An 11,889-nucleotide genomic window follows, 5' to 3' on the forward strand; every position below is an offset into this window, starting at 1 on the left:
CCAAAAAAAAAAAAAAAAAAAAAAAAAGAGGAGTCGGGGCCACAGCCTGGGGTGGCAAAGTCCAGGTCAGGGGGAGAGCCCCTGAGAGCCTCTTCTTTCCACTAAGCCAGGATGGAGGACAAGGCTACACAAAAGAACTGAGCCTGGTGTCTTTATTGAATTGGGATGGGGAAAGGATCTGCAGACAGTTTAGTTGTAGGCAATGACCTGGTTGATCCAGGTGCTGAACTTGCTCACCCGGGCATATACGGCTGGGGCTTGCACATTGCAGTTCTCAGTGCCCCAGGAGACAATGCCAATTAGCACCCAGGCATTTCCTTTCTGGCAGACAAGGGGGCCTCCTGAGTCACCCTGAAAGGGAAGGAAAGGGGGAAAGTTGGGATGGCAGTTGAGGAAGTATCCCATGGGACACAGTACAGAGGAAAGGGTGCCTGTGCTTACCTGACATGAAGAGACGCCCGACGCTCCTGCACAGATCATGGAGTCAGTAACACCTGAGCCCCAGTACTGCCGGCACTGGTTCACAGTGACCAGGGGTAGAGCTGCTTGCTGCAGGCATGCTGGCGTCGCGTTGCCTGTGGGCCAAGAAAGGTGGTCAGGCTGGCCCAGGGTGCTTCTTCCAGGGTCCCCTCGCTCTCACCCAAGTTCTTACCCACACCACTGGTGCGGCCCCAGCCAGTGGTGACACATTTGAGGCCTTCAGGCAGTGCCTCATTGGAAGAAGCCAGGCAGACCGGTGAGATTTGTGCCGTGTACTGGGCTGGTGAGGCAAGCTTCAGGAGGGTCACATCATTGTTCAGAGTGTTGGGGTCCCAGTTAGGGTGTGTGATGGCCTACGGAGCCAGGAGAGAGCCATGGGAAGCTGGAGCATGCGCAAGTACCCAAGGTTGGCGCCGAGGGGTAGGTCGGGGCATGCTTGAGTTTCTGTGTCCAAAGCAGACCACCTAAAGCCCATTGTCCTTTGTACACGTGCAGCCAGGGACTTACCTTCGAGATGGAGCGCACTTGCACAGGCTCGGCATTGGAAGATCGGTCATATTCTCCCAAAACAACTAAGTGTCGTCCAGCACTGCAAGGATAATAATAAATTCAGACCCTGAATTTCCTGTAAACAACTTGTTTTCTTCTGCTCTGAGCAGCCTGCAGCTGCTCTGAGCATGAGACCCTGATGGCAGGGGAGTGGTTTCTGATTGGTCTGCAGCTGAAAGATTCTGAGAGCTGGGATGTGACCAGAGCACTATATAAGCTGCCCCTGAACACAATAAAGGGGGCATTCTTGGGGAATTCAAGGATGACCTCTGTCTCTGTGTATTTGTGTTTCAATCTGGCTTGCGGACTGTCCCGTGGTACGCTACAGGTGTAGTACAGGCGCTGTACAGGCACTGTACAGGCGCTACAGGACCGTAGTATGTGTAGTATGTAGTGGGGATGCTACAAGGAAGAAGAGATGGACTAGGCAGGGCAGGTAGATTACACTCACACGACTCCACAGTGGGCAGCAGTGACTACCCAGTTCTGGCTGATGAGAGAACCACCACAGAAGTGGAAGCCATTCGTTTCCTAGGGTCAAAAGTCAGATACGTGAATGGGCTTCAATTACCCATAGGCATAAAGCATATAGGACCCTGACCCACCCCTAGAGTGGTGTACCTGTAGAGACACCTGCCAGGGCCAGGAGCCTGGCACTGCGTTCTGCCCATTGACAATCCTCTGGCTGTAGCTCAATGCAGGTTTGATGGCAGGAACACCACAGCCTGGCATAGTAGGGTGGTGAGTATCCACATCCCAGCCCACCTCGCCATCCCTTCTCGCTCAAGGCCCCCAAGCTGTGTATTCCAGAGGGATCCGGATCATGAGGATTTCTCACTAGCCCTTCTCCTGAGTGCCTTTTAGGCATACACAGCTGTCTCGGCTACCCCATCCTACCAGCCCTCAAATCCTGTGCACATCACATCTACCAGCCTAGTCCTGATATTCTCCAGGCCACCTTTCTCCCTATTTCTGGGGTCATCTCCTTGGCCTTCTGTTAGTCTGCTTTGCTTAGACTATACATATCTTCCATGTTTTTTCAGGTCTGGCTCAATTGTCTGACTCATTTGTTTTTTTAGCCTAAGTACATTAGTTTTCCTTTGCCTGTACTGTCCACTTTCCTTCTAGCCAGGTCAACTCCTTCTCTGGTCCCCTAAGCAGGAGCTGGAAGCTAAGTTGCCCTAAGTTGATCAGTCAGGATTGGTCCCCAGCCCACTTACCCCAGGAGGAGCCAAGGAGGACCAGGCTAAGTGTTAGGCTGAGCAGTACCATTGTGGAAGATAATGAAGTTGAGAAGGGCTTGGCTTTATTTATGGGTATCCTTGTCCTTGGGCAGAAGCCTTGGGCTTGAGACTAGGCCAGCTGTGTGGTCTTAGCACACTCCCACACCAGCCTAGGAGAGGTCTTCTTAGGCCAAAGTCCTTGGAATTATCAAGTATCCAGGTGTGAGGCTCCCACCTTGGGGAGGTGGCTCCCCAAGCCTTGTCTTCCTATTGGCTTTCTGAGCCACCTCCTGTCCCAAGTGTTGGTCACTAGATACTAAGGACATATGGCTGAACTAGGTGTAAAATATCAAACTGGTTGCTGGGAACTATGAAGTTTCCCAGGGCTGTCAGGAGTACTGGACTCTCAGAGAAGCCTGCTCAGAACATACAGGTACCGTGACTGCTGCCTCTGTTGTAAAGGCCAGGGATGGAGGTTCTGAATCTTAACAGACATCATCTTGGATTCCTCATCAATGTGGAACAGGAGTCAGAGGTTTGCCCAGAGAGGTGGGATGGGACAGTTCTAAGGCCTATATTGCCAAAAGTGTGAGTGAGCCCTGAGTGACAGACTCTGGACTGAAGTTGGAAGCACAAGAGTGACAGCCGTGACATCTGTTTCTAGACCCCAGATTGCCACGGGTAAGATTTGTCCACAGTGCATTTGTTATTGAGCTCCAGGCTGAACTAAATCAATGGAGAGATGGTGTCTCTGTGTGCAGAGTTGCAACAGGTGAGTTGGCTTGAATTTTTCTAGAATATCAAAGGCTTTGACTGGCTCAAGAATACTTCAGCCTAGGGGAGAGACTGGGAGGAGGAGAAGGAGGGGAAAGGCAGTCGGGATGTAAAATGAATAAATAAAGATTTAAAAAAATAATACCCCAGTCTAAAAAGTGCAACAGTGAACAGGTGAATAAAGGGGTGGATAGAAATAAGATCAAATCCAACAAAATATGAATTATAACCTGATGGACATATGGATGCTTAGTGAACTGTTCCCTTAACTTTACTACTGCATATACACTTTTTCATAATAAAATGTCAGGGAACACAAAGTCAGGGGCCAAAGATGTCCAGCCTGGAAGAGAAGAACCTCTCTGGAGAATGTGGCTTATTCATTCTGAGGACCCAGAGGGGCTTAGCTACTCTGAGAGCAGGATGTTCCCAGCAGCAACCCAGGGGCTGGGCCCTCGGTGGACGCTTAGCAAAAGTTTCTTGTTAAATGTGTCATCTTCCCCCATGAGTTCACGACTGCTTTCACCCCAGAGCGTTTGGAATCCATCTCCCTACTCACAGCCCCGCATGTGCAGACAAGGCCCAGCTTTTCACATGCCAGGTCATTTGAGGGGTGCCATAAAGTTAGAGGCACTGTAGGCGGATGAGGGGTGCTTGGTGAGAACTTGCCACCGGCCTTAGAGTCAGGGAACAGTTGCTCTATCAGCAGTTTAGTCCCCGTAGAACCTAGGGTGGACCTGGGAGCACTGATAAGCCAGGGAACGCAATGAGTAGGGGCTGTCCATGGGGTCGTTCAAGATGGAGACTGGTGGGGTATGCTTCCACCGTGTGAAATTAGATTTGGGATGACAGGATGTAGCTTTCCACCTCAAAGCCTGTAGTGCTGACTAGAGCTGGGATCCCGGACCGACCCCTGAGGTGATGATGAAGGAACCAGGCCTGTGGTCCTTAGACGCCCCAGGCACAGAGCTCCTATGGCTCTTTGTCCCACTCCTCTCAAAAATGACAAGAGTCTTTTATTCAAGTGTCTGTATTCCCCGGGTTTATTCCCCCTTGTTCCAAGCTCTAAGTCTTAGGCCACTTTATTCCACCTCCATGGCCTGCACGGTTTCCTCCAGAAGCTCCAGGTCCAGGGGCCTCACTTCCTGGGTCAGGACAGCTGTGGTTCCAGGAGCAAAGTGGTACCGGGCAGCTCTAGAAGAGAGGAGGGCCAGCCTTTCAGCGTGCAGCCTGGCAGTCCTCCCGGCCGTCCAGCGGGCGGTCCTCCCTTCCCCTGCTCCCACCTCTGCACGGGCTTTGTGGGTGAGCTCAGTGTCCGCAGCAGCTTGGCGCCTGCTGCAGTGATCACACACGCATCCACGCTGCCTCCAGAGCCCAGGTCACCCAGGATCCCTGCAGTGATGGCTTCCACCAACAGCTCTTGTGCAGCCTCCAGCTGTGGTAGTGGGAATGAGGTTAGGGAGCCTGGTGTGGCCTCACACTAACCTGGGGACTTTGTTAATCTTGAACCCTAGACAGTCGGCCATTTGTGCAAGCCCAACCTCCTTTCTCTCCTGCCAGTCAAAATTCCAGTCCCTCGGCTTCTGACTTGCTTTCTCCCCAATCCCCGTGTTGCCTCCACCCACTGGTCCCCCTGTGGGTGTCCCTTACACTTCCAGGGCCCTTCCGGCGGTCTTCCCACCCACCAATCTAGTCCTCTGTCACAAAGTGTCTCTCTGGGCCTTAGTTGTTCCTGAAGCACATAGTCGCCAATTTCTATCGCACTCCAAAGTCCAGACCTCAAACCTCATATAGAACCGCACTGGGCTTTACCTCTTCCTTCAGTTAACGATCATTTGTGAGCATTGTGAGCATCTCTCAGTGGTCTAAGCTTGGTTACTGACTGGACCTTCAGCATTATTCGGTCCCTACTCAGGTGTCACCTTCTTCCCCTCCAAGCCTTCCTTACTTGGCCAGTTTTTTTTTGTTTTGTTTTGTTTTGTTTTGTTTTGTTTTACACTCCCCACCTGTGAGCATGAAGTAATGGACAGAAGTCGCTCACCGTCATGTTTGGCTGGAACCGGTCCTCCAGTAGTGCCAAGGCTGCATCCTGTCCAGAGCCTACAGGTGGAAAGGGGCATCTGAAGTTAGCTGTTGCTGCCTACTCTGGGGAACAAACCTTGAAGGTAGTGTTGCAGGGGCAGGATTCGTGGGAAAAGGAGGGAAGCACTCACCCAGGGCCGTAAAGAGCAGACGGCTGTAGGAACCGTGGGGGTGAACTCCATAGAGTTGTGGCCCGGTCAGATCAACCCCGCCCACAATCAGTGATGCTCCCACGTGGCCTTGGTACCTGTGGATAAGCGGGCGCTGTTACTGCCAACTGGAGCCGGCTCCGCCTCTTATGCCAGTTCTAGGTCTTGAGTCCCTCCCCTTCCTGTGACCTGGCGTCCTATGATTGATGTGGCTTCTTCCGGAACTCAGTTTTGGTCACACCGGCCTGGCTTCTTTCGCAGGTAGCAGCCTGGCCTTTTCCTTGCTCCCCCCGCCCCCCAACCCCGTCAACCCCGCCTACCTCAAGTAAATGACCCTCGCTAGGGATCATCTTTACCCCACCTCCTCACCGGAAGAGTGTCTGGCGCAGGATACGGGTGACCGTGGCCACCCGAGGCTCACGACCGGTGGACAGTGCGTGTAGCTCCATCCTGGAAGCTGCCATCCGCGTGGTCATCTCAGTGTCTGCAGCTACTCCAGCCCCACAGCAGCTGAGGGGAAAGGGATGGTGGGTGTAGACTGGGGCGTGCAGGGACAGAGGAGGGCGTGAGTGACAGACAGTGCCGCGTTTATTGGAGTGTGGGGACTGAGCTGGGGATTCTTACTAGATTTTGGGAGCGATGAAGTGGATCTTCTCGCAGCTTTTGTCAACCACGACCGAATCGTTAGTGGCCCGCGTATCGGCGCCCAGAATAATTCCATCCTGCAGAGGAAGAGCCCAGCCTTAGTGCCCACTCGATCTCCGCAGTGGCGCCAACCTAACCCTCCAGTCCTATCGTCCTGCTCACTCGGAACACGAGTCCCGCGATGGTAGTCCCGGTCTTGCGTGCATGAGGGACCCGAAGGCCCGAGAGGACGTGTTCCAAGGACGCATTCCTGCAAACAGTGGGGTGACTCACGTTTCAATTCTGCTTCTAGGGAGAGCCCTTGAACCGGCCCCCCAAACTATCTCTACTTTTCTCATCTCCTGGGTTAAGCCCCTACTTGGTTACCCAACATAAGGCTCCCCCACTTCCACCAGTAAAAAAAAAAAAAAAAAAAAAGGCCGCCTACTTTCGACAGCTCTCAACTAGAACTCCACTCCCCCTTCACCTCTGGCAGTTCTCGAAAGAGAAGCCTCCTCTGTGTTCCACTGCCTGCTTCAGCATCTCGGGTCAGGGAAGCCAGCTGAGATCCGGGGGTCGATCAGATGAAAAGAGTGAAGCCCGTGGGGCGAAGCAGAAAAGCGTCTGCCTCGGCTTCGGTAGGGTTGTACAGGACGCTTCGCGCTTCCCACTTTCGGTTTCACCTCCACCCCAGTTCAGAGGCTGCAGGCCCCTTTGTGCGTCTTCTCTTTCACTTTCACCTTTGGGAGCTTGAGGAAGGGGCTGTGCTTGCCAGGTCTTCCATGGCGCTCCTCAGTTCCTCCATCCCCCCTCTTATCTGACTGCAAGCCCATACATATACGCAGGCAAAACACTCTACCACATAACTCTTGAAGTATAAATGAAGCCCTTTTAGGTTTAATTGTGTTCTAGTGATGCCAGGTGCCCACCAAGGTCAGAAAAGGGCATTAGATTCCCTGGAACGAATGATTGTGAACCATTTGGTGTACCATGCGGGTGCTGGGAGCCAAACCCAGGTCCTCTGCAAGTGCAACAAGTGCTCTTAACTTCTGGGCCATCTCTCCATCCCCTTCTTAGGCTGAATTGAAGATCCCAAGCTTCCTAGACTTTTTCTTTCTTTTTTTTTTTTTAATTTCTTTCTTTTTTTAAAAAAATATTTATTTATTATGTATACAATAGTCTATCTGTGTGTATGCCGAAGGCCAGAAGAGGGCACCAGACCTCATTACAGATGGTTGTGAGCCACCATGTGGTTGCTGGGAATTGAACCTTTGGAAGAGCAGGCAATGCTCTTAACCACTGAGCCATCTCTCTCCAGCCCCTTTCTTTCTGGTTTTTGACACAGGGTTGCTCCATGTAGCCCTGGCTGTGCTGGAACTCAATCTGTAGACCAGGCTGGCCTGAATGCAGAGATTAAAAACGTGTAGTGCCATCACGTAGCTCTAAATGTATTTATTTATTTATTTACTTACCTATTTATTCGAGACAGGGTTTCTGTTTAACCCTGGCTGTCCTGGAACTAGCTCTGTAGACCATTGTGTTCTGCTTGCATGCCAGAAGAGGGCACCAGATCTCATTATAGATGGTTGCTGGGCTGGGAATGAACTCAGGACCTCTGGAGGAGCAGCCAGTGCTCCTAACACTGAGCCATCTCTCCAGCCCTTCCATTCCCCTGCCTTTTTTGTTTTTTCAAGGCAGGGTTTCTCTCTGTGTAGTCCTGGCTGTTCTAGATATCACTCTGTAGACTAGACTGGCTTTGAACTCAGAACTCCACCTGCCTCTGCCTTTCAAGTTCTGGAATGAAAGGGGTGCACCACCACGACCATGCAATCTTATGTGTGTGTGTGTGTGTGTGTTTTAAAGATTTATTTATTTATTTATTATGTATACAGTGTTCTGCCTACGTGCCAGAGGGAACCAGACTTCATTATAAACGATTGTGAGCCACCATGTAGTTGCTGGGAACTGAACTCAGGACCTCTGGAAGAGCAGCCAGTGCTCTTAACCTCTGAGCCATCTCTCCAGCCCCAGTTTTACAGATCTCTTAACAGATCTCCAGCTCTCAGCTCCCATATTATATATTGATTTATTTAGTTTAGTCTTGTTTTTTCGAGGCAGGGTTTCTCTGTATAGCCCTGGCTGTCCTGAAACTCACTTTGTAGACCAGGTTGGCCTCAAACTCAGAAATCTGCCTGCCTCTGTCTCCTTAGTGCTGGGATTAAACGTGTGCACCACCATTGCCCAGCCTTATTTATTTGTTTGTTTATTTATTTATTGTTTTTGAGACAAGGTCTATGTGGCCCTAGCTATCCTGGAACTATATAGATCAGGATGGCCTCAAACTCACAGAGATCCACCTGCCTCCACCTCCCAAGTGCTGGGATTAAAGGCATGCTCCACCACCACCTGGTCCTATTTTAAACTCTTGTATCCAAATCATATGTCTCTGTGTCCCATTCCAACAGCTGTACCTATATCTGAATATTGGCACAGGTACTGTGAAGGAAGGCAAAGGGCAGGCTTTCTGAGCAGCTCAACCAGGGCAATGAGACGCTATACCTCTCATTGTTCAGTTCAATGGCAGGCTTAGCAAAACCCATCTCACCTCGTGCGCCTCTGGGTCGGGTGATACGTGAATCTAAGGATCCTAGTAGGGCCTTCCATTTAACCCACAATTCACAGGACTTATAACAGCAAAGGTCTTTATTCCGGGGGTGGGGGACTTGGGCTGGCAGCGGGGGACGCAGGAGTACCATGACGGTAAGCACCCAGGAGAATGGCATTGATATGTTCCAGTGTGTTATTGCTGAAGACCATGTTGAGATGTTCGGTCCCATTCATGGGCAGCAGGTGCACAGGCTGTGACTGGCGGCCCTGCCACCGGCCACAGAGCTCAGTGCTTCGTGTGGCGACAGTGTCATCCCCATCCTCGTAGAGCGCAGCCACCGGGTCTTTGTAGGGGAAACTATGGTCATAGATGTAGGTGCCGGGTGTGGGCAGACCCACACCATACAGACAGTACACTTCCACACCAGGCGCAGGGAGGCCCGCCAGTAGATCACGTGACTGCAGCCACATGTACCATCCTTCTTCAAAATGCAGATCCTCAAAAAAACGCTTGAAGTCTTGGCCTGTGTAGTTGAAGTTTGGGGTGGAAATGAACACGTGGTCTTCAGGCCAGACCTGGTGGGCTGGAAACATCCAGGGCGACGTCGTGGTGATGCGCTGCTCCTCTCTCAGCTTGATGCTGGACATGATCGGGATGCCCTGGTTGTCGCCTGTGGATACAGAGCTCGGTGGGACAGGGAGCATTCAGCCCTGTCTGGGCCCGTCCTGACCTTGATTACAAGACCCAGACCAAAGCAGGCCTGGTGTCCAGTCAGGTGCTCAAGCTTGAAGAGGCCATGTTGCTACTTCTGTAAGCCAGAGCTCTGGGGCCTCAAACGGTGTGTCAGTTAAAGAGAGTAAGATCTGTGGTGTGTGTGTGTGTGCATACGTGTGTACTGGCTATTCTTCCTGAGGTCCTGTACGGGGCCTATGCTGCATGGTGGTCACAGGATTGTATTTTTGGAGGATTAGATGGTGTCTGTTTTACAGTCAGTGACATAGTCTGGTGAGTTACTCACAAGGCTGTGAACTTCCACAGTGAAGGCTGGGTCTTGCTGTGCCCAGTATAAACGGTACTCAGTGAGTGGTGGCTGTATTAGTGTTGGGTTCCTGGGGAAGCTATTCAAAAACACAGAGCATGAGGTCTGGCCATGCTGTGGCAAATACGTCCTCAATAAAACAGATTCCTGGGCATGGGGCTCCAGGGAGCAAAAAGCAGCTGGAAGCCAGAGGACTTGGGGCTACATAGAGCAAATCAGAAGCTGACAGACTCCCGGGATTGACTTCCTCCATCACCTCCCTTATCATCACTAAAGACTCTGCAAGGGGACATCCTAATGGTACTACCTTCAAGGAGCTGGACAGCTGTATGCCCCACAGACAATTTCCCTGGGCGACACTGTGAGCACAGCTGGAGTGACAGCCAGCTCTGTGATGTGCTTCATCCCCTCCTCACCCCACACAGGACAACAGTGATCAAAAGCTCCTCACCTGAGGCCAGGACCAGCATGGGCTTGACAGAGCCACCCCATGGGGCCCCAAGAGAGATAAAACCATCAATGAAGCGGTCTTTCCAGGACTGAGGCTGGCGCAGTAAGAAATACAGCACATGTAGGCAGCCCAGGCTATGCCCAATAAGGAAGACAGGCTTCCCGTACGCAGCATGCATCTCCTCTACCAGCCCTGCCAGCTTCTGGTAATATTCCTCTTGCTGGCCTGGAGACGGGTAGACATCAGGGCAGTTAGGGTCTGGGACCACCTGTTATACCCCAGCCCCTCACCTGCAAGCACTTACTGGGTTCCAAACGCCAGTCGTAGGGTGCGGCCCGCACCGTCTCATCCCGCACATACCCATTGTTAACCAGATTCTGGACCAATGTGTGCATGTAACCTGCGAGGAGGCAGCAACATAGGGGGCTCTGTCCATGACACCGGTAGGCCAGCCTGATGGCCAAGAAGAGCCCCTGCCTTTCCCCGAGCACACACACCTGCTAGCTTGTTGTCGTCTAAGTACTCAACAGAGTAGGTCTTGCCAAAGCCAGGGACACGGATCTGTACACCAGGAGCATTGGACACGCGCCCAGAGCTGCGATTGTAGACAACCCTAGGGACAGTGGGACATTTAGCAGCCAGCAGCCAAAGGGCGGTGTATAGGGGCTGGGTAGGGCACATGGGACATACCTGGTATTATCAATCCAGCAGTCCACCCCAAGGGGTAGAAACATATTAAGATCCAGGAAGATGGTGAAGAAGTCCTCTGTCTTGCGGTAGCACAACCAGTTCACCACATCTGGTTTATCCAGCTTGGCTTCTAGACGATTCCCCAGGCAGCCAGGTACTGTGGGCACCAGCTTTTGTTCTGTCTGGACTTAGCTTCTCTCCACACCCCGAACCCTATCACCAAGAAAGCCCCCCCTCCGTCTCCCGCACCCTCAGGTTCTGGTGACACTTATCCTCTCCACCACACTTCTTACAGCCCCACCAGTTCTGCAGATTCCAGACTCCCTTCAGGCAGGGAAGGTGCAGGAACCAAGGCCGCTGCCCTCTGCCCCCACAAAACAAACATCCAGCTTGGCTTTCCATTATTGCCAAAGTCCAAAGAGAGAACAAATAGGTACAGGGGAACAGGGGCTGGGCCTAGAGCAAGGGGCAGGCCTTTCTGGACCTCTGCTGTCCTGTCCTGGACTAGGTGTCTTGTCCTTGATAAGGCAGAAGCCAAGGAAGCAGTGGGGCTTAACCCAGTATCCAGTGTGTCTGGAGTTGGCCGCAGCTCGCGCTGCCCTGTCCAAAGCCGTAGGCAAACTGCATCCCATTCGCCGACCACCACCCCATCCCAAACCCCTGAAGAAGACAACCTGGAGACAGAACAGTGTGAAGGGAAAGGGGCAGTGTCTCTGTAGAACAAACCCTTGACCCTTCCCCGTACCGAGTCTGGCATGAGGGCTAATGGTGGAGGCAGAAGAACCTTGACAGCATCTGCTGCTGTCAGGTGTTAGGACCCAGGGTCAGCAAGGTCTCGTTTGATGCATCAGGGACCTAGTGGGGGCTTACCTAGGATGACAGGCCTTGTGTGGTTACTGAGTTCAGCCTTGGGCGTGGTGTGCGGGGGGAAGAGCACATTGAGGAGCCAGAAGGGGGCAGCGGGAGGGAGCAGCAGCCCCAAAAGCAGCAGCACCCACTGCCATGGGGAGCCAGGTAGCCCCATTCCAGCTCAGTGCCTACTGCCAGATGAGGCAGTCCTGGGCTGGCCTTATCTAGACCGGGGATGGGAGGGGCCCCAGGGCCAGAGGGAGGGGCAGAACCACCAATGGGGGTGGCCAGGAAGGGGCATAGCCTTAGGGATCTGGCTCTGGGTTTGGGTTCAGTTCAGTCTTTCTTCCCTTGGCGCCATGGGAAAAAAG

The 11,889-nt window shown here is 52.5% G+C and overlaps 3 protein-coding genes across 3 annotated transcripts; all 3 read right to left on the bottom strand.

Annotated features, from left to right (window-relative positions):
- Positions 1-40: 40 nt before the first annotated feature.
- Positions 41-2,304, bottom strand: Ctrl (chymotrypsin like). The gene is made up of 7 exons (XM_057753987.1): positions 2,250-2,304; positions 1,651-1,754; positions 1,481-1,560; positions 988-1,069; positions 653-833; positions 442-575; positions 41-351 (listed from the first exon to the last, which is right to left on the bottom strand). The coding sequence occupies exons 1-7, from the start codon at positions 2,299-2,301 to the stop codon at positions 190-192; spliced, it is 795 nt and encodes a 264-aa protein (XP_057609970.1). The 5' UTR covers positions 2,302-2,304; the 3' UTR covers positions 41-189.
- A 1,752-nt stretch (positions 2,305-4,056) lies between these two features.
- Psmb10 (proteasome 20S subunit beta 10) lies at positions 4,057-6,575 on the bottom strand. The gene is made up of 8 exons (XM_057753936.1): positions 6,369-6,575; positions 6,065-6,152; positions 5,882-5,979; positions 5,627-5,767; positions 5,240-5,355; positions 5,068-5,126; positions 4,310-4,461; positions 4,057-4,220 (listed from the first exon to the last, which is right to left on the bottom strand). The coding sequence occupies exons 1-8, from the start codon at positions 6,422-6,424 to the stop codon at positions 4,109-4,111; spliced, it is 822 nt and encodes a 273-aa protein (XP_057609919.1). The 5' UTR covers positions 6,425-6,575; the 3' UTR covers positions 4,057-4,108.
- Positions 6,576-8,563: 1,988 nt separating this feature from the next.
- Positions 8,564-11,822, bottom strand: Lcat (lecithin-cholesterol acyltransferase). The gene is made up of 6 exons (XM_057753466.1): positions 11,540-11,822; positions 10,670-10,826; positions 10,477-10,592; positions 10,284-10,379; positions 9,980-10,204; positions 8,564-9,159 (listed from the first exon to the last, which is right to left on the bottom strand). Exons 1-6 carry the CDS (start codon positions 11,691-11,693, stop codon positions 8,585-8,587), a joined length of 1,323 nt encoding a protein of 440 aa, XP_057609449.1. The 5' UTR covers positions 11,694-11,822; the 3' UTR covers positions 8,564-8,584.
- Between the last annotated feature and the right edge of the window lie 67 nt (positions 11,823-11,889).

The sequence above is a fragment of the Chionomys nivalis genome, chromosome 21 (genome assembly GCF_950005125.1).
Source record: "Chionomys nivalis chromosome 21, mChiNiv1.1, whole genome shotgun sequence".
Taxonomy (NCBI): Eukaryota; Metazoa; Chordata; class Mammalia; order Rodentia; family Cricetidae; genus Chionomys; species Chionomys nivalis.